Here is a 22,502-nt window from a genome sequence, read left to right as displayed (position 1 = left end):
GCATTATATGTATATTTAAATGTGAAACACGAATCCAGATTTTTTTTTATAGATGACGGATGTTCAGTGGTTACCGATTCTTGGTGTGGTTCATTTATAGCTGTTTCTAGCTTTTTATATAAATTAGACCGTTGGTCCGTGCCATGATTATTTACCAGTACTTACAATACCTGGATTACTTTCATTGAAATCCATAACGTTACTACAGACACGGTTTTGTTCTGTAAAATTATGTGTAATTAAGATAAAAAAAAAAGTCAACATATTGGGAAGGCTTTTAATATACACATTCATATCATTATACTGGAAGTCCACAATGGCGTCCAGAATCGACAAAGAGTAAATGTCCGGTAGTAAATGATGCCTCATCAGATGCTAGAAATCGTATTGCCTTGGCAACGTCTTCGGGTTTGCCCGCACCACCAAGAGGTTGTAGCACTTTCAACCGCTCGAGATACTGAAAAAGAACATTAAAGAACTTGAAATATGTAGTTGAGTTTTACCATAAAACCCTGCCGGTAGAAAAGTACTTTCTACTAAGCGGGGTGCCATCGTGGACCAGTTCATAAGAAGCGGTTCAAACTCAAATATAGAAGAAAAAAAATGTTCGGTACTGAATTTTATGCGGACGACACATATTTCATTTCTTATAGTGTATAGTGATATTGGTGGAAGATATTTTTATTCATGTTGTGAAATCCAATACTCGGAAGAGGTGTGCCTACATTGGCAGAATTTATAAGTGCCAGATTACAGATTGACCATCTTTAATTAGATGGTCAAGTTTGGGACGAATACTTAAAATATTTAAAAGCATTGAAACCAACTTGCCCAAAAATGAATTTTAAAAAACCGAGAGACCTACAACTTTCAAGTTTTACTTGTAGTACACTTCGTTGGAATTTTATACGACTTCCATACAAGTAAGAGGTTTCTCTTGCTATAAAACCAGTTTTAACCCACCATTTTCTACATAGGTGCTAAGTCAGGAATATGACAGATGTAAAACCATTCGCTTGATGTGTTTGATCTTTAAATTTTGCCATTTAATTAGGGACTTTCCACTTTGATTTTGCGTCGGAGTTCGGTATTTTTTGTTATCTACTTTTTGCAGTCATAATATTAACAAACAACGGATACGAATTATAGATACTAGTAATTGATTGTTTACTGCAAGGATTTGTATAGTACAGTGTATAGTACTATACAAATCCTTGTTTACTGTATGCAAAGATTAAGAATCCATTTTTTTGTACAACAGTGTGCTCTTGAATTGTCATAGAATCCATGGTAGGTAAAATATCAAGGGGGAGCAGTCACAGCAGTATATTGCTTACTAGAAAATAGATGACATCAGTCGAATGATTATTATAGAATATGGTTTGTACGTGTATTGTACTTACATCTGTAGCCATGTCGCTTGGCCATCCAGCATTTTCGGCGAATGGTGTCAAAATGAATCCCGGGCTGCACAAAAAATATAAATGAAGAAATACAAATGAAAGTACAATTTACGTAATGAAGAGTTAACAATTATTTTGGTAACAAAAGATAATGTGGACAAATCCCTTTTGTTATTGTGATGTATTAGTACTCGCCGACGTCGCCGCTGAGTTTTTATGTGTATATGTTTGATTTCGTCTGATTTTTACATCAGAGGACCGTCAGGGCCTCGGGTGTATTGCCATCGCCTAATTTTTCACCTAATTTGAATATATCCATATAAGGAATATGCATATATTATTAGTTTTGGAATGATAACCGAGTTTTAAAAATTATTGATCCGCACATATAGTAGGGTGCCCGGTATCGAAAAAGACGTCTAGTTAACGAGTTTAAGTTAACGGATAACATACGGCTATATGTATATGCAAACTATTGGAAAATCATTATATTTTCCAATCATGAATGTCGTCGTAAGCTACCGTGGTCACGTTTTTCAAAATTTTGTGCTTTCTAAGGGTACCCAAAAATACCGACTCATACAAGCCATCTTCAACACGAAAAATAAAATTATTGCTTTCTGTGTCATTTGTTTAAATGATACTGATAAACTAGCTTAAAATTAGATTTATCATATAACAAAAGCTGAAAAGATTTATATAATTTAAATGTAAGTATTTCATGATTTTTGTAAGACTATTTTTTTAGCTGAAATTTGTCACATTTTGAACGAAAGAAAATTTATTGCGTGTAACTTTCACAAGATTTTTACTCTGATTTCATCAATAAGACATGGTTCATATGTGTGCCAAATACATTTCGTGTAATGTTAATCGGTGAGAAGAAAATAGCAATTTAAAACACAAATTTAGTGATAATTCTGCCTTGATTCAAACACGCCTTTTCTCGTGCCGTTAATCGTTTTGTAGCTTACACTATCAGGTCATTAACTAGGACAACTGTCACTTACTTCATTTCTCTGTTTAATTGTTGTATGGTCGATATGTATGTTTTGAATAGTCGAATTATTTTGAAAATCGTTGTTTTGTTTTAGGAAATATTTTTTTTGTTGGTTTTTATATTTTAATTGTTTTTTTGAATTGATTTTTTGTTGTTATTGTAATATACAAATCAAATCCTTCGGTCACGTTTCAGACCCGGAATATGGCACACAGTCCTGTTAAACTATGCCCATCAAGCCCTTATCAAAGTAGGAATGAAATACGTGTGTTATATGTCTTAATAACTGAATTGCTTAGTAATATGCGAGAAATTAGCACAAACAAAAGCTTTATCGAGGGTCTGGGAACACGGAAAGATCATGTTTATTTTAGTATATTTCAAGCGTCATTTATCTAGCTAGCACTTCCAAGGACCCCAATTCTGCTCAGAAGTATTCAGGTTTTGAGAATCATTTTGTACGCCCGATGAACTAGATACCCGCACGATTTTACATGCTATTCGTGTAGATAAAGAGTTCTGTGTAAAAAGGCATATAGGGTAGGGTAATAACAAAATCACAAGATACAGATGTTCTGATCTTAGGCCACACCAATTTAATTTCTTGTTCTACGGATTTTTGGACTCCAAAATTTTGGGCGAGCGAGCGATTTGAAAATTTTAATAAAAAAATATTTAATTTGCAAATTTATGAGGCGAAGCTTGAAAAGTAAAGGCGAGCGATTATAATTTTTTTTTGTAAACATAATATAATAGGTTTTGACAATATTAAAACTTGATTTATCACTTGTACTTTGACATTTCTTTAATTTCTGAAGTATTTTTTCCCTATTCACCAAGAAATAATTAAATCTGGTCTATGTATGTGTGACTGACAATGAGACAATTCTCCATCCAAATCATAATCAGTTTGGGGGCAACCCCTTATTGTTATAAATATCCCTTTTACATGTTTTATGAGGGATCAATATAAGTTATAATATATTTGTTTTTACAAAAGGGCTCATATTTTCTCATAGAACTATATATCTATCTGGTATTAAATGGAAAAAACATGTCCACTAATTTAGTAAGATTCCTGGACTTTAACCATGCATGTTAACACTTTTACTTTAGTTTAATATTATTCAAAATAAGTGGACCCCTCTTTTAGAAATTTTTTTTAAAATATGATGTAACTCTCCTCTTTTTGAGTACAAAATTCTAAGTGTTCAAAGGTTTTGTATAGAAGAACTATACAAATCCTTGGTATTTCTATTTTCTTTTCTACATCAGTAAAATGACCCCTTGTCTGAGGGAGGGTTGTTCTCAACCTGATAATAACTAACACAGGTCAAAGTACGGCCTTTTACACAGGGCTTTGATACAGACCAAACAGCAAGCTATAAAGGACCCCAAAATTATTATCGTACACAATTCGAACAGGAAAACCAACGATCTAATTTATATATCCAAACGGGAAAATACCAATGAACAACATCAACAAACGATAACGGCTGAACGACATGCTCCAGAATCAATCAGGAGGTCCGAGTACACAGTTATCGTCCTTTGATTTTCGTTGTCCACGAATATAGTCCTTAGTGTGGACAGTGTGTTACTTGCCAATTTTTGTTATACCCCTTCCAAATTTATTTCTCCATGTTTTATGCCTCATATAGCAAGTTGGGGGGTGAAATGACACTGTAAAAAAATTTGGGTCATAAATATTAATGTAAAGTAGTGATTAGGTCCAGCTGAAAAAGGTCAGAAATTAGCACTTCGGAAGCTGTCAAAAGATTTCAAGACCCCCTTAACACAAAATTGTCCATATTTTGAGTTAGAGCTGATGAAGTTTTCTATAATTTTGATATAATTTGTCCCAAAAGTAGTACAACACACTGTAAAAATATTATTGAGAAAGCGCAGGTGGGATTTTTTTAATTTTCATTTATTGTCTAAAAGAAATGCACTACGAAATAACTGTGTACTCGGACCAGGACAGGTGCATAAACATGCAGCGGCTATGGATAGTTTTGTTTCGCCAGCATACAATATAATTGCAGTTGAAGGCAAATCCTTCAGAAGTTCTTTGTACTTTATTCTAACAACGAACAGTTTTTGATAGGGTATATAAGTAAGGGGGAAAGAAACCAATTTTTTGTTCTTCACGGAAATGCCCGCTGTTATAATTTTTTATCGGAGCACTCCAGGTTTCATGCTGAAACAAATATTCTTACAGATATTTATACAGTGTGGTGGGGTGCTTTTATGTTTAAAATCGTTATATACAGGTTAACCTGTGATTTAACAAATGTTGATATCTTTTTATAATATTTACAAAAAAAAAAAACGGTGCGGGAAATGGACTTGATTACAATTCCGGATGCGGGAAGCGGGAATATAAAAAAAATAAAAAAATTCTGTTTTGAAAAAAATAGGTGCGGGCGGGTCCGTCGAACAAGGAATCAAATTGGTGTGGCCTTATGCGTTCATTACTTCCCCTACATGCAGCATACGCATGAGCTATGTTTTCAAACAGGTACTATAATTTGCACATAAGATTTTCGCCGCTATACGCCTGTCCAAGAAATGTGTAAAAGTCTCGGGTTTGCCATCTGTAACATTATACCAGGCGCACATGTTTTAACATGATGCGATACAACGTCGTCCCTGTTTAGGAACGGTAAGCGCGCTGTTTTTTTTAGTCTTAAAGGAAAAACCAGATGATTTTTCCGATTTGTCAAACCTTTCTTATTGTGACATCGATGAATCTATGGACGCAGCTTGAGATCTTAATGTTACGCTTAATGGTCTCAAGTCAAAAATCAAAATAGATAATTGTGACCTTAACAAATTGAGCGTAATATTGGTTAAAATTGTCTGTTCTATGGTCGGGTTGTGGTCTCTTTGGTACATTCCCCATTTCCATTGTCAATTTTACAATTTATAATTTCTCCCTTGTCAAACTTCATCCTTGTAAATTTACTTTTAAACAATATGTAATAAGAGCTTCACTCCAGACATAAATTTGATGTCTTCCCATATAGCAAAACTATACTACATTCTTCTCTTAAGTTAGGATGGGAAAAGAAGAATGACTTGTTACTTTCTATCTCGAAGGTCAGATGTCATATGAATTTCTGCAAGATTAAGTTTGCATTTGTTTCTAACAGAATCTATCATGTACAGACTTATGCCCATGTCAGGCAAATGACATTTGTCAAAATGCAAATACTCGTCTGGTTGCAGTTAGAAACATTAATGACTACGAAGATGTAGATGTATAAGATTTCATTTTTCTGTTTATACCTTATGAATCATTGCTAGCTATTGAATGAAAATTAAGCAGTCCATAATCTTTTCTAAACAATAATTATAACATCTACTCAATATTGAAATCGTTAGAAATATAGTAATAATCTATCTATAGTGGGAGAAAATATGTAAAAAAAAAAACCTGCCGTATGGTCTCTGACCTTGCCGTGGTTGGTGGGCTTAAACCACAGGAGACCATTCAACGTAGTAGGTAATACCAGCTTCGATCATAGTTTGATATTTGCATTTGTTCTTTTTTTCGTGTTTTTGCAATGGTGTTGTCAGCTTGTCTTTATTTTATAATGTCCCTTTGGTTTCTCACGCCTTTTTTTGTTTACAATTGTTTGTAAAATACATCTGTGCTGTACATAACCCTCTCCCTTATTTTATTTTTGGAATACTTGTAAACAGCATAGCCAATTGTTGCTCATTTAGTCATCTGTATATGTAGGATGGGGTGTTTTACCTATTTCTAATAGATGTTTTGTTTTTATAACTTTAACCCCCCTTTTTTTCCGTTTGCATTAATTTTTACTTCTGTAAAGCAAAGCTATACACAGAGCTTCATATTCAACCAAGTTTGACGTTAATGTTACACAAATTTCAAAACAAATCATTTATATATACTCTTTCACAACCAATAACAGAAGTTTGGTATTTACCTAGAAATTGACGAACACCTGACTCAAAATACGTGAAAAACACATTTTGTTTTCGACAAATTATTAAAGTTAAGATCTAAAAAATATCTTTAGATGTTACTTGTAATGAATTAAATACAAATTTTTTGAAATAGGTCAAGGTCACTGTTATATAACAGCTCTTTGAAAATTTCAAATGCACCCTATATGCAAAAAAGTCAATCTAAAGTCATTTTTTGGGATAAAAATATAAAATAAGTTTTAAATGTAGATACAAAAGAGATATTTCTATAAATAAGTTGTTTTTATTTTGCTCCAAACGCAGTGTAGGAGAAACCAGCTATCTAAAAGTGACTGTGCATTCTTCTGAAATTTTTGCTTTGACCTTTGAACCTGATTTAAAAAAAATGTGACCACGGCAGACAACGACGACAACAATATTTCGATTAGGTTTGTTCTCCTCTTTCCAGTGATATAAAATATAGCCGTATGTTATTCCGTTAAGGCAAATCGATAAAATTTGTTGATTGGGCACCCTACTAACATTATATAGTGCAAAATAAAATTATTTATCGCTTCTTTTAAATTCATGTTTTCAATGGATACTTAGAAAATTTATGTTTATTCAATACCAATTAAAAATATGGAAATGTTTTGTCGTCAGAAATATTAGATTATTAGTCAAACAATCTTTAATATTAATGACGTAGCAAAAAATTGTTGTTGCGGATGAATACCACCAATGTGCATTCATCATCAAGAGCGAGCTTGAAGAAACACGAGAGAGAGTCGATCAATACAGGAAATTCCCGATTTATACACAGAAAGGTAATTTATATATTTTAATTATTTGATTTTAAGTTAAACTTGTTTAAAACCGTTTGTAGAATATTTGTCTATCATATTATCGTAGCAAAACCAGGAATATTTAATCTGGCACAATATGAAAATAAGTTGTCTGTTTACGTTCCCTGTCGCCATTTTGAAAATACCAGCTGATTGAGTTGAAATAGACGATATATTTTTCTATACTTCGTAATATGTGAATATGATTTTCGGAAATTTAACACATTTATACATTTTTTTAAATTTGTTCTTCACAATTTTTTGTTCATTTAAAAAAAATATAGGGACAACAGAGTTGGTGTATGTGGGTTCGATTCCCATCCTAGGCATTCATTTATATTGGCTGGTGCAAAGCGGGCAGTTTAGCTTAGTGGCCCCACAAGGACTCTGTTGTTCATATGTTACTTTAAAAAATCAGGCGGCCTCGTTCAGGTCTTGCCATCTTTATTTTTCTTTTCGAAATTCAGACACAACAAAACCATTGAATAATTGTGAAAATTATACCACAGATAACTATGGTAAAACTTTAGTTGTTTTTGGCATAATTAAACTTGGCTGCCATCCAAGATCCAAAAAGTTTTTATACTGATGAATTATATATATCAGATTTGGATTCTTTTGGTTACAAAACATTTTGGATGGTACATGTAGGTAGCTAAAGGCTTAAAGCTTTCAGGTCTGAAAATTGCCCAAAATCAACACATTTTGACAAATTTGGAACATAAAATGTACTTTTATGAAAAGAACTGATTTATTGAGTGTTAAGACTTTTGAAATAGACCCAAATTACGAACCAAATTGAGAACTTTTCGGAGTTTTATAGTTTAGGCCACTTTGGGCAATAAGTGAAACTTGTCCTTTGAATCAGTGGTTTCACAATAACCATAATACTAAGTATCTGTTAGAAGATAGCTCTTTTACAGTACATTGTTAAACTTAAAGATAAATATATACCAACAATGACCAATATTAATGATGGAATGATATTATACATGTATATATACTGTTTCATATTGTTACATGCACATTCATAAATGAAAATTAAAACCAAACTGTTGTTGACAACTTGAGACACCAGCTCTAGACAAAATGATGAAAAAGAAATAAAGCTTATAACCATACAACATTTTTACAATCAGAAAAAAAACTATACATTTTAAAATCAGTTAGAAATAGCCATGAAATGTCAAATGTTAAACAATATATACAAGAAAACTAATGGCCACATCAATGTACAAACGGGAAATCAAGATATACACCAAAAAATTACAAGGCCTGTTTTACAGGCTTCTTACAAAGGACCGACACATTCATATGGTAGTTGTGTTCTATATGCATAGTGCAAAATTTTCTCATTGCTAAACCAGTGGTATCCAAAGTATTAAATCCAGAACAAAGTAAAAAAGACTAACAGTTGAAAAACTATCCAGATGTTGTGAAATTCAATTAACAAAAAATACCATCATTAGCAAATGGCTATCTACATGTACATATAATACATTGTAATATTTACAATGAACCATTTAATAATTAGAAAACAGAACCTACAATGTACATGTATAGCTGCTGCTGATTTTTTTTTTTTTATATAAATATAATGAATAAATGATTGACTGTGTTACAATAAAACCAAGATAACTCAGTGAAGCTATTTATGAACATTTGAAGAGTTTGTGTTGACTGCAACAAAAATCTAGAATAAGGGATAGTAATCTTGCTGTGCTAACATCCATTTAATTAGCAATTGATCCAAAAGCTAAATGTTTCAGAAAAAAGACCTTGATACTACATGTACAATCATTGTTAATAAATGCCATTTGTAGAGCAGGATCTGCTTACCCATCCCAGTGCGTGAACCGGTGACAAAATATTATCGCCCCTGTAAACAGTGGGCTCTTCTGACTAGAGGTAATCGGTAAAGAACAGCGGAAAATGGTGTACATTGTTTACGAGCTTGAAATGAGCTAACACAGACGAACTGAGACGTGTCAACGTAATGTGAATATGATAATGCACCAGGTAAATTATTAATTGTTAAGTTTATCACATCATCGTATCTTCATATTATAGGTAAATAAGTGAATTTTCGATTTTAAGTGTCGTCAGGGTTCAAACCTGGAATCATGCCAACCTTTCATTATTTTTTTTAATACTAACCTATAGTCGGAACATCTTGATTTTCTCCCAATTTGTAAAGTTAATTATGCTGCTTGACATATATTTTTTTTGGGAAAAAAATTGATATGCAGTCAAATGTGGCAGTTTTTAATATGTGTTGCTATGTGAAATAAAGGGAAGTAAATTAAAGTAAAAGAAGGCGCGCTTTTTCAAATAGTAAACAATTTAATTCAGATGCATAGTATTTTGTCAAATGATAAAGAATATCGTAGAAACTTGCTAGAAATTCATCTAATTTATAAAAGATATACAACATGACATACTGAAATCTGAAAAGGGGTAAAACCACCATACCTTGAACAAATTCAGTTAAAAAAAGGGGGGGGGGGGGTAAAATGCTACGAAATTTAGATTTTATTTATTTTTTGTCTACAGCCAAAAGATGATTTGACATGTAACTAACTACTTTTTCAATTTCATTGTAAAGTAAAATTGGCTTTTTTTGGGGTCTCTGTTTATTGTGGTCTGATGTTTTCAGGTTCTCTTTGGATTGCCAAATAATGTTATAATCATCTAATTGAATGTTCAAATTATTTTGCAGCGATGGTGTGTATGGAAGGAAAACTGTCATAAAACCCAACAGTTCCGGATGGCCCTTTAAATAATTGCTTAACATCAATAGCGATGTAAGATTCAAGTGTTTGATTTAGCACAAGTTTAGCCAGGTTTTCCTTGTAATTGTGGCAGAAAAACCACTAGACAGTGTCATGCATTGAAAGGATATCAAACGGATATTTTATGGAATGAATCTCGTACATATAAAATCATATGCATAGGAATGTGGAGCTAGTGTCTTTTATGCAGCAATTTTTAATTTCCAATATAAACTCTGAAAAGACAAGAGCATAGAAATGTATACCAATGAGAAACATTCTTTGTGAATAAAATCATTCCAAAACTTAAATGTGTCATTAGTGTTGCATTATTTATCAGTAGAGATAATCAGATTCCAGTAAGATTGTCCAACTGATGGTTTTTGTTTGTAATCGTTTTTGTAAATCTTAGTTGTTTTGACAATCCGGGCTGTGCATGTTGCCCGGCTGACCCTTTCAGTGTGAGACAATATTTTGTTTATGATAAACAAAATCACTGATTCAAGACTGGAGCGGACCCCTTTTAGGCAGTTAGTGCGAATCCTTTAGGTTTAAACCATTACATGCAATACGGGGGGAGGGGGAAGATTTTTTTTACCGAGTCAAACATTTTTCCTAATTATAATACATTGAGATTTAATATATACTTTGCTATATGTAGTGTGTATATTAAATTATCGCTATTTTGTGAATTTTTCCTTTTATCTTTTTTTGTGATATTTTTCATATCATGCTACTCGCTTGAGATGGAACATTATCGCTAGAAACTAAGCAGCCACGTGGCGTTGCTAACGAAATTGACATGCAATTGACAACGTCGTCATAGGTAAAATAGCGATAAACAGATTATCATTGGTCATCTCAACTCGATTGCTTTTCTCGCTTTCGCCGTCCCGGCTCAAGCGAGAAAATCAATCTCGTTGAGAAGATCAACGATAATCTATAAGTATTGCCAACAAAATTCATCAAATTTGGGATCATAATATTGTTTAAGAAAAACCCTTACCCCCTGTACATCATAAAAGTTCATAATCTTCTGTAGCACACGTGCATGGTTAATTCGGATCACATATTTTCTGTTCCGATGTTATAAGAATTCGAAGGTTCATATCATTTACAATATCATTCAAAAAATTTCTGGGATTTTTTTTTACTTTCAACGTTGAACCTCGAGGTTACATTGTAGTAAAAAAAATCCAATAAAAACGTTGAATGTAAATGATATGCACCTTTAAATCTTATATTGTAGGACTCATGTTGTTCAAACATAATGTGTTGATCAATTATGTTATGATGATTTTGATAAACTTCACATTAGGTAATCTTTCACGTATATTGATTACATTATATCGAGTTGTCCCAACGATATACTTGTCGGTGTGCTCGATCATACGAATTTACCGACATTCATATAGACAAAATGACACAACTTTGAAAAATTCTTGTGACGAAACTACATTTCGGAACACGTTAAAAATTGGATACCCAGAAAGCTACATTATTAAGGTTTGATATATATTTTTTTCAAAAAAAAAGAAAAATATGCAGTCAAATCTGGCAGTTTTTTACACACCCCTATGTTGAACAATAGGTTGTTCAATTAACAGCATGTTTGGCAATTAAAAAATCATATATTAACACATTTAGCTTTAACATATACTTTATTTATAGTGGTTGTATAAAAGTTATATAATGGTTTTGTGTTTTAAGAGATATTCATCCCTATGCATATCGGGTTTTATGCGTAAATTGTCTCTCCTGTTCTTAGACCTTTTCTATCTCTTTCATAAGAAGAGTGACTTTTCTATTGTTCTAGTGTCACTGGAAATCCCACTGATCCGGAGCACCTGAGACCCCCCTCAAGTTTTGGTGTGGTTTATGTTGCTCAGTCTCTAGTTTTCTCAATCTAATTAAAAACCGATCTCTCATCGCTCCTGTTTCTGATATGTCGCGTGGGAGATCTAACGAAACCCGCTTTGAGGTCACATGTGAGTGACCTCGTAGGTGTGTCTTTTTCGACCAATGAAATTGAGTCTTCCACGATCTTGGAAGTTTAACGTAAGGCAAAGGGATGTAACTCATTTTATTTACGACGAAATCGTCAGTCAAAATAATTCATAAACTTTTTTGATTGGCTTATTAATAGGTCGTCATATCATTTGCATATCTTTATAAATTCATAACTTTTAGTTCACTCACATGTGACCTCAAAGCCGGTTTCGTTAGATCTCCCACGCGACATATCAGAAACAGAAGCGATGAGAGATCGGTTTTTAATTAGATTGTAGTTTTCTATGTTTTTTCTAGTGTACTTTTATTTGTATGCATGTCTTTTTCAGTTTTAGTCATGGAATTGTAAGTTTATTTTCGATTTATGAGTTTGCTGTTCATCTGGTATCTTTAGACCCAGGGTTTCCCCTGGATCGATTATTTTTTTAGCCACCTCTTTCGCCAAAACAATATACTTTTCGCCACTTTATTTTTTAATCAACCACAATATTACAACTTATCTGTTTTGATATGATTGTTTTGAACCTCTTTTTCATAGTTTAGTGATGAGTGACTATATAGCCACTCGAAGAATTGTTTGCTATGTTGATTCTCTATTATAAGTTATATGCTAACGATTTTTGTATGTGTGCAACTATATGGTCATAATGCCAATCTAACAGTTCTCATTTGACCACGTAATCATTGATAATTCACAAAGTTAAGTTTCCTAGTTCAAGTCAGTATCTCAGATATGATAGCAAATTATATTTAATATTTGTACTATATTGTATGGTGAACATATCTGTCTGGTAGGTATAATATAAACACCTGTCATTTATTAATAATTCAACATAACTTGAGGTCCTCTGATGTTCAGAACTTCAGTACTTTGATTATTGTTTGTTCCAATATTTGACTGTAACACCATTGTCCCAAGTTTGGATAGGGTTGACGTCTTCAAACTAGTTTAACCCCGCCACATTCTTCTTATTTGTATAAATATTAAGAAGAGTCTAAAATATGTGAAACATCGTAATGCTATCCATGTGGTTGCAGTAATTGTAGCCTAGGATTAACGGCTCACTGCTCGACAGAAGACAGTCGCAAAGCAAAGATTGGAGCAGGTTACATGTACCAGACAAGCAGTAAAAGGTGAACAGACTTACGTTAGTCAACAATTGGAAAGAGTTTATACAATTACATAAAAAGCTATTATATATAAATCGCCCCTATTCTGGAAAAGTTGTGAAAATATTAACAGGTAATTTTATTTTTCTATTAAAGATCAGCTGACCATCTAAAACTTTGTAATTAAAAACAAAATTAAAAATAACAACACTGAAATATGTGATGGGATGCAATCAATTTTGTGAAATCTCGCTTCACCTCATAATCTCGATCAGTTGAATAAAACAAATATAGATAAAAGAATAATATACCTACTTGACCGAGTTAACCCGTACTTTCTGAGGAGCCAATTCTGTAAAGAATACACCCATAATTAATAGATTAAAGCCGCACAATATTGCAAAAATATGTGTTATCTTTATTGAATCATTGGTGTTAACAACATTCTATATTTTTGTACATTAAGCATGCAAAAAAAATAAAATAATTAGGAATAAGAGTGCACTATGGCATGGCACCTTAGGTTTGACGTCCATGTCGTGCTATTGTCGTATTATGTATTTTAGTTACAGGAAAAATTGTTTTTCGTTATTCCAAAGGTTTACTATGATATCTAAATATAGTCACATTGATCTTTATTCCGATGGTGCACTGATGCTCAAAAGACAGTTTGGTTACTGGTCGTATAAATACGCAGTCCTTTTTAACCTTTATTATACCGGAATTGCAACCTTTAAGTAAGCCCGGTCCCGCTGAGTACTTTGGTAATGCATAATATGTATGTGACTTCTCTTACTCAGGATCAAGATCATGGTTAGAATCGTACCATGGTATGCATACCATACATGTTTATTATCAATCGAGGAAATTTTATCAAACAAGAAAAGAAATGAGAAATCTTTCTTTTTAAAATGCTAAAGATACATTTATAGATATTCAAAGCTCTGACAATTCCTTATAAAAAAACGTTATAAACGACTAAATCCATCACAGCCGTTAAACACATTACATAGAACATTTAAAATTGAGCAGCATGAACCCAAAAGAAACCAAGAGGGTAGAGAGTGAGGCCTTTAGTAATAGTAAAAGTTCAATGATAAGTTAATATTGATATAAAAACCTCCGAACAAAAAGTGGTGTTCAAGATTTGAACAGCCCTTTTTGTAAGGAGGTCTTTTAATATCAATATTAACTTAATCATTGAACTTTTACTGACTTACAAACTGGCAAAAATGTAAGAAAAGTACATGAAAAGCACCTGCAGAAACCTAATTCCCCTGAACTGGACGAGTCTAAATATGTTCAACTTGCATGATAGTTAAACAGTACTCAGACGGATATATACAATTAACAGTTACAAAATTGAAATGAAAACGGACGGATTTAATGGCATTACATTATATAATTATTTATTTATGATAAAAAAAAAATAGCTTCTAAATAACACCAATTGATAGTTTTATAAAATTAGGGGGTAAATTTATACTTTTTTGCCAACTTTTCAAAATAACGATTTCTTATTTAATAAAGCACGCAATCAAAACCCCATACAGACCTCATTCATAACTGACCAATGAATCATAGTATGCCCCACAACTTAATGCTATATATACTTGATGTTTTTGATCTGTTAGTAATCATGAAATAGATTCTTAAAGATTTATAAAACAGTAAGTAAACTCTTCCAACAATTGGCTTTTTAAACAGCTTGTTTCAGAACTTCTAATCGGACAGACCTAGATGCATAATATTATCATAAATTTTAAATGCAATAGGTAGGTCGTACAATAGGAGGCCGACAGTGAGGTTGGACGTGAAACTTTAAAATACCACTGGGAAATGAGGGTAATTATATATTGAATAGGGGCAGAAATTAAGACTAGAAACAGCTGGCAATATTCTGACCACTCAAATAATAGGTGCAAGAGTTTTTAATTTGCCGAGAGCGTTGATCCATAAAATCTACCCTGAAGTCGATTATAAATATAGGAAGATGTGGTGTGAGTGCCAATGAGACAACTCTCCATCCAAATAACAATATGTAAAAGTAAACCATTATCGGTCAATGTACGGCCTTTAACACGGAGCCTTGGCTCACACCGAACAACAAGCTACAATAAAGGGCCCCAAAATTACTAGTATAAAACCATTCAAACGGGAAAACCAACGTTCTAATCTACATAAAAAACGAGAAACGAGAAACGCGTATAAATAACATAAACAAACGACAACTACTGTACATAAGATTCCTGACTTAGGACAGGTGCAAACATTTGCAGCTCCATGTTTACGTGTAGGTTAACTTACAATATAATTTCACGCATACAATTTAGGTTAGATACTTTTAGCTCGCTTTTGTAACTGTGAGAATTCTGTGAAGGTGAATTGCGCATTGTATTTTAGTTTTTGGTATGATATTCTGTACTACCGATCACTACTGTCTCCTGGTTGGTCTCGTGTGGGGGTGTTCGCCTCGAGAGCGAGAGGTCATTTGTTCGAATCCCAAACGGATTTGTAAGGTTTGTAACGTTCAGTAATTAAATAGCTTTCTCCTTAAGTTTGGAGAGTAGGGCCTTTACGTTCAGTAATTATATAGCTTTCACCTCAAGTTAAGCTTCTTTCTTTTTTTTTTTTTTTATCTTAGTTAAGCTTCTTTCTGTCTATAATAACATTATAGGATTTGAGTACACTATATGTGTCTCTATATATATACATTGACCATTTTTATTTACTACGGCTCTTTTATTTATGAAAAAAATACAAAAATTTTTGATGGGAAAATTAATTTCATACGTTTAAAAAACATACCTAATGCTAACAAGCGTGTAAACATATCCAATGCAGCTTTTGAGATACAATAGGCAGATAAGTTAGGACCCTGCAAAAATAAAAAATCTATTTGTGAAAAAATAAGACTCCCATCTGAATGTTAGTACACTTTGTAACAATAAAAACATAACAATTATATTCAGCACAAATATCACATCATGATTGTAGTGCTGGAAGTAAAATGAATAAAACAAATTTAATTAAACAGCAATCCGGCAACAAAATAAAGCAGGAAAGGCATATAACGTTCTAAATAGATTGTTTTTTGTGAATTTAATTTGTTTTTTGTAAATTTAATTTGTTTTTTGTGAATTTTATTGATTCGTTTGCTGTGAGATGTTTCCTCTCTCTCTGTTAGGTACCCGACATGTCTATGAATCGTCCACCAGACTTAATAATTGTTTTATTATATGTCTTGCCGTGACATAAATGCTACATGTAAATGCTATAAGCACCTGAAAAAAGTAAAATCACAAAAATACTGAACTCCGAGGAAAGTTCAAAACGGAAGGTCCCTAATTAAATGGCAAAAGCAAAAAATAAAATACAGCAAAAGAATGGTCAACAACTGTGATATTCCTGAGTGTACAGGCACTTTGGTCCGAACTTTTTGGTTATGTTTATGAATGGTCAACAACTGTGATATTCCTGAGTGTACAGGCACTTTGGTCCGAACTTTTTGGTTATGTTTATGAATGGTCAACAACTGTGATATTCCTGAGTGTACAGGCACTTTGGTCCGAACTTTTTGGTTATGTTTAATATGCAGCTCAGTTTTTAGATTTCTACGTTGTGTTTTATATGATTTAGTTTGTCTTCTGTTCGTTTTTTGTGTCTCTTGGGCAAACTTAAAATATGTACTTACTGCACGTTGTCCCGCTATACTCGAAACATTCACGATGGACCCTGAAAATCGTTAAATAAAATAAATTACAACAACTTCAAATGATATGATGTATACAAAAATATAGACGAAATGATACCCCCGCACTCCACTCTGAAGTAACTGTATTATAACAAAGTCAGTTTGAGACTTTCTTTGTATTAGTATTGTGTCTTGGAGACACAATTGATGCTCCTGCAGATGCAAAGTTTTATTTAAAAAAACACAATGTTGAGCATGGGAGCGCATAGGTTTATGGATCACTGTAGGACTACCTCTTGTACAAATAAATACTCCAAAAAATGACAAACTCCAACTATCTCCCAAAAGAGCAAATATTAAACAGATATATCATGTTAAGGAGGGGTATTTGCGTAAAATACCAGTCGAGAGAATATTTAATTTCGCGAGTCGTAAGACGAGGAAAATTCATTCTCAAGACTGGTATTTTTTGCAAACACCCCTCAAGAACATGCTATATCTGTGTAATTACACCGAATTTTGATGTTCAAAAACGCATTGATGATCGTGACGTTACAAGCGTCCAGTCGGATAGAATATTTTTTGGCAAATACCACGGCAGATCTAGAGAGGGTATAAAAGGCATATCATTTTTGCAAATACCCCGGCGGCGTTAAAAAAGGAACGATATTCATTTGATTACAGTAAATTTGTGAAAATACACTGGCTATCAACCAATCAAAACGCAAGATTCTTACATAAGGTGTAATTAAAATAAAAATCCTAACGCTGACCACATGTACTACAACCTATTTCGGGGCCAATATAGCTGACTATGCGGTATGGGCTTTGCTCATTCTTGAAGGCCGTAAGGTGACCTATAGTTGTTAATTTTTTGTGTCATTTTTGGTCTATTGTGGAGAGTTGTCTCATTGGCAATTATACCACATTTTCTTCTTTTTTTTTTATATCTAACAATTTTAAATGTTTCTTTGTGAATTGTTTCAGACATTATATATACTTGAACTTGTCAGAAGTTCCACATAATATACATTGTATACATATGATTATTATGATTATTTTTAAGGCAAAAGGAACAAATTATGGTATATGTTTGTGTTGATAAATATTAAGTGTACTGCCCGAACAAAGATTTACTGGCTGAATCTTTGACATATAAACGTTTTGGTCTCTGAAAGGATGCTATCACTTGAAGATATCAGGTGGTAAAAAGTTTCGTCGCAATATATATTTTTTGTTGTGCTGATCGGTGTGTTTAAGCAATGACAAATCAATCAATCCAAGATGTTTAATTTGTTCTACTTACCCTGGGTTTTAGTAAGATGAGGAACACACAGTCTTGACAAATTGTAAATAGATTTAAAGTTGACATTCATTATATCGTCTAGAGTAGCTTCAGGTGTTGCCATCACATTACCCAGGGTTCCTTTACCTGCGTTATTTATCTGAGAGAAAAAATAGAAAACAGAAGACAGTTTGTTGTATAGCAGTTGTAGATGTGTTGTCATGGTTGTAGTGTTCTATCAAATCAGTTTTTATCTGAACCTTTTTCATTTTAATTTTCCCATATGAAGAATGCGTATGGGAACTGCAACTGGTATGAAGCATTTTTAAAAACATATCATTTCGTCAAAGAGTTCACTGCTATTTGTTTGTACGTTTCTCTGTTATGAATGTTCTTGTGTGTGTTTGTGCTGTATTTCTGTTTTAGCGATATGTTTTAACATTGTCATAAAGTGGGAGGTTTGGCATGCCATTAAACCAGGTTCAACCAACAATTAACTTTTTAAATGTCCTGTACCAAGTCAGGAATATGGCAGTTGTTTTCAGATTGTTCGTTTCTATATGCATTTGCGTTTGTTTTTGTTGCACTTCAGTGATCCTTTTGTTTCTGTGTTTTTCTGTTATTATTGATGCGTTTCTCTCGGTTTTGGTTTGTATCCTGGATTTGTTTTCTCTCAATCGATTTACGACTATATTGCCTTTATTTGTTCTTAATTGGTTTTCTTTTGTAAATGATTTAACTTTTGCAAACATTCACAAACATAGTGTTGTTCGAATCGATAATATTTAAATCTGTCGATGGCTTTTTGACAAAAATAACTTTTATGTTTTACTTCTGTGGAGCTGGTTTTTTTTTTGGTTTTCTATCCAAGATTAACATATAACATACCAACACATCTATTCTCCCAAATTTCTTTACTGTTTCATCGACTAATGTTTTCAAATTGTCCTCACTAGTGACGTCACACTGAATAACCAAAACCTGAAAAAGATGATACATTCGTGCTAAACCCAACACGCATTACGATTTAGTAATTTATTCAGACTAGTCACCAAAATAAAAGTCATACTTAATCAAATACATTCTTCATCATTTCAAAATGGAACACTTATATTTTCAAGATAAATTTCAACGATATTTTGAATGTGTAGCAGATAAACTTATGTTCCTCGTAATCATCATCATCATCTTCATCTCACAATTAATTTCATCTTTAATGTCATAGATTTCTTAATATTGTACTAAGCGGCTAGACCTTTTTAAACTAATCAGTGCTTAATAATATACATTCGGCGAATAAGATTCGTAAGAACCATGTCATTATATATATATATGTGTACCAGTATTAAATTTTTCTATTAAAACTGCATAGCAAGTTTAAAAGCGCAAACATCATTAGCATTAATATGAGTTGTAATTTAATTTTGTTGAGCAGTGTAGTTAAACGTCCAGTGGCAAATATTTAATATTTAACTTGGAAGAGAATAAATCAAATATTATTCGGTAGAAAGAAAAGTTTAAAATGCCTAGTATGAACAAAGGCAATATAATGTTTGATAGGGATAGACACTGTGCACGTTTCTGTTTCGGATGTATAAATACACAATAAAATCCGTTCGGCCGTTAAATCCGATGCCTTTATTGGTGAATACCATGGCCTCTGCACGCCAAAGAACACTAAGTCATTAAGTCATGAAAATGCGGAAATGTTTGCCACTGGACGTTATAATTGTACTTGTAAGTAAACAACAATGAAGCATTAACTGGTTTTATATCTTGTAATGATAATAATTATAGACTGTGTGTCTTTATATGTTGTGATGTAACACTAATGTTTCGGATAATAGTGAAGGTTGGTACCTATTAAAACGTTTAAACCCGCTGCATTTGTTTGCACTTGCAATAAGTCAGGAATCGGATGTTTAGGAGTTGTCGTTTGTTGATGTGGTTCATAAGTGTTTCTCGTTTTATATATAGATTATAACTTTGATTTTTACGATTAAGTGGTTTTACACTAGTCATTTTTTGAGCCCTTTATAGCTTGCTGTTCGGTGTGAACCTAGGCTTCGTGTTGACCTATAGTAGTTTACTTTTACAAATTGTGACTTGGATGGAGAGTTGTCTCATTGGTACTCATATACACATCTTCTTATATCAAATGAAACTTACATCACTATCAGATAGTCCTTTAGTTTTACACAAGGATGCTACTTTCTCAAGATTCTCGACATTTCTAGCTGCTAGAACTACCTTTGCTTTGCTCTCAGCAAACAGTAAAGCAGTTGTTTCTCCAATACCCGAACTTGCACCTGTAGAACCAACGATTGATACACATACATGCATGTATAAAGTAATCGTTTGTTTCTTACACACATGTTGATTAATAAATATAAAAAAAACCAATATTTGATGTAAAATTGATGACCTTTCTTCAACATTTCGTCAGCAGCAATTAAAAGAATGACTGCTATTGAAGAGTATTGGAAAGGATATTTATAGGAGCAATAAGACAAATAATGTAAAGATCTTAGACCATAGATTTTTTTTTGAAGAATTCTTCAAGGCCTTTTTCCACCGGCACTTGACTCAGAATTCCCCCTATATAGTACCTTGATATAACAGTGTTATAATAAGGTATATAGGATAAAAAAAAATCTGAGACAAGAGCCTGTGCCTTTTTCGCAAGAAAAACAATCCATATTTTGTTAGACATCATCACGTAAATACAATTAATATATATATATATATATAGTTTGAAAAAGGGATTTTACCTGTTATGATGGTGACTTTGTCCTGTAAAGACGCCATGTTTATAATATGATGTAGGTGTATATAGATAAAGAACTATAAAAGAAGCATATGTATATTTATATTCATACTTGTAACAGATTAGACGATAACAGTAGGTAAATTTGCATCCGTTTATGTAACGAAATGGCTATACAAATAAATTTTAAAACAAGTTACAACTTAAAATAAATTATATTTGATCCATGTTACAGTCAACAAACTTCAACCACAAAATATTATTAGACCGTGATCTTCTTATTTACCTTAATATATTAGAAATGTCTTTAGTGTTTTAAATAATTGACTGTTTTAAGATATATCTATAAATTTTACAAATTTTTGCACCTCATGTTTGCGGTATACCATATTTTCCGCAAGTTTATTGGTTATGTTTGGTAATAAATTAATAATAAGATATATTTTGTTACATCTGGTGATCCGTTTATTTGGCAATCGTCAATGGCAGTCAGCATGGTTAAAAATATCGGTTGTTCGACCTGATAGTCAGATGCGTTTTGTCAAAATATACTTTTTCACCTTTTTTGAATGTTGTTTGTACTGTATTTAGACCCCTCCACCAAGTTTGTTTTTCATGCACACGTATAAAAATTGCGATTTTTATCATGGCAACGCAATCATAGGTTTGAACGTTGTTTTCAATTGTAGACTTCTTAATTTTTGTCGAGCCTGCAACTTTTGTTGCAGAAAGCTCGACATAGGGATAGTGATCCGGCGGCGGCGGCGTTAGCTTACTTTTTAAAAGCTTTATATTTTAGAAGGTGGTAGACCTGGATGCTTCATACTTTATATATAGATGCCTCATGCTACGAAGTTTCCATCAGTCACATGTCCAATGTCCTTGACCTCATTTTCATGGTTCAGTGACCACTTGAAAAAAAAGTTCAGATTTTTTGTAATGTTAAATTCTCTCTTATTATAAGTAATAGGATAACTATATTTGGTATGTGCGTACCTTGCAAGGTCCTCATGCCTGTCAGACAGTTTTCACTTGACCTGGACCTCATTTCATGGATCAGTGAACAAGGTTACGTTTTGGTGGTCAAGTCCATATCTCGGATACTATAAGAAATAGGTCTAGTATATTCGGTGTATGGAAGGACTGTAAGGTGTACATGTCCAACTGGCAGGTGTCATCTGACCTTGACTTCATGTTCCTGGATCAGTGGATATAGTTAAGTTTTTGTGTTTTGGTCTGTTTTTCTCATACTTTATGCTGTAGGTCTACTATATTTGTTGTATGGAATGATTGTAAGGTGTACATGTCTAGCGTGCAGATGTCATTTGACCTTGACCTTATTTTCATGGTTCAGTAGTCAAAGTTAAGTTTTTAAGTTTTGATCTTTTTATCTAATACTATATTCCATAGGTCAACCATATTTGGTGTATGGAACTATTTTATGATCTTTATGTCAGTTGCGCAGGTTTTATTTGTTTTATTATATTATTTCGATGGTGATGTCTGCCCTGCATGTGTAGACCTGGTTTATACGATTACAACGCCTACAATCATTATTTATGGTGCCATAGTTTGATATAATTGTACATCTTAGAATGTTTATAGATATAGGAAGATGTGGTATGAGTGCCAACGAGACAACTCTCCATCCAAGTAACAATTCATAAAAGTAAACCAA

The 22,502-nt window shown here is 32.8% G+C and overlaps 1 protein-coding gene and 1 long non-coding RNA gene across 2 annotated transcripts; one reads left to right on the top strand and one right to left on the bottom strand.

Moving 5' to 3' along the window:
* Nucleotides 1–263: 263 nt before the first annotated feature.
* LOC139512272 (3-oxoacyl-[acyl-carrier-protein] reductase FabG-like) lies at nucleotides 264–20,941 on the bottom strand. The gene is made up of 9 exons (XM_071299771.1): nucleotides 20,829–20,941; nucleotides 20,227–20,366; nucleotides 18,946–19,038; nucleotides 18,079–18,217; nucleotides 16,773–16,813; nucleotides 15,887–15,956; nucleotides 13,394–13,430; nucleotides 1,404–1,467; nucleotides 264–457 (listed from the first exon to the last, which is right to left on the bottom strand). The coding sequence occupies exons 1-9, from the start codon at nucleotides 20,863–20,865 to the stop codon at nucleotides 299–301; spliced, it is 780 nt and encodes a 259-aa protein (XP_071155872.1). The 5' UTR covers nucleotides 20,866–20,941; the 3' UTR covers nucleotides 264–298.
* LOC139512273 (uncharacterized) lies at nucleotides 9,032–10,269 on the top strand. The gene is made up of 2 exons (XR_011662235.1): nucleotides 9,032–9,206; nucleotides 9,907–10,269. It is a non-coding gene; the product is annotated as an uncharacterized lncRNA (long non-coding RNA).
* Nucleotides 20,942–22,502: the final 1,561 nt, after the last annotated feature.

The sequence above is a fragment of the Mytilus edulis genome, chromosome 2 (assembly GCF_963676685.1).
Source record: "Mytilus edulis chromosome 2, xbMytEdul2.2, whole genome shotgun sequence".
NCBI lineage: Eukaryota > Metazoa > Mollusca > Bivalvia > Mytilida > Mytilidae > Mytilus > Mytilus edulis.
The sequence above is the reverse complement of the archived record's forward strand: the minus strand, read 5'-3'. Positions and strand labels throughout refer to the sequence as shown.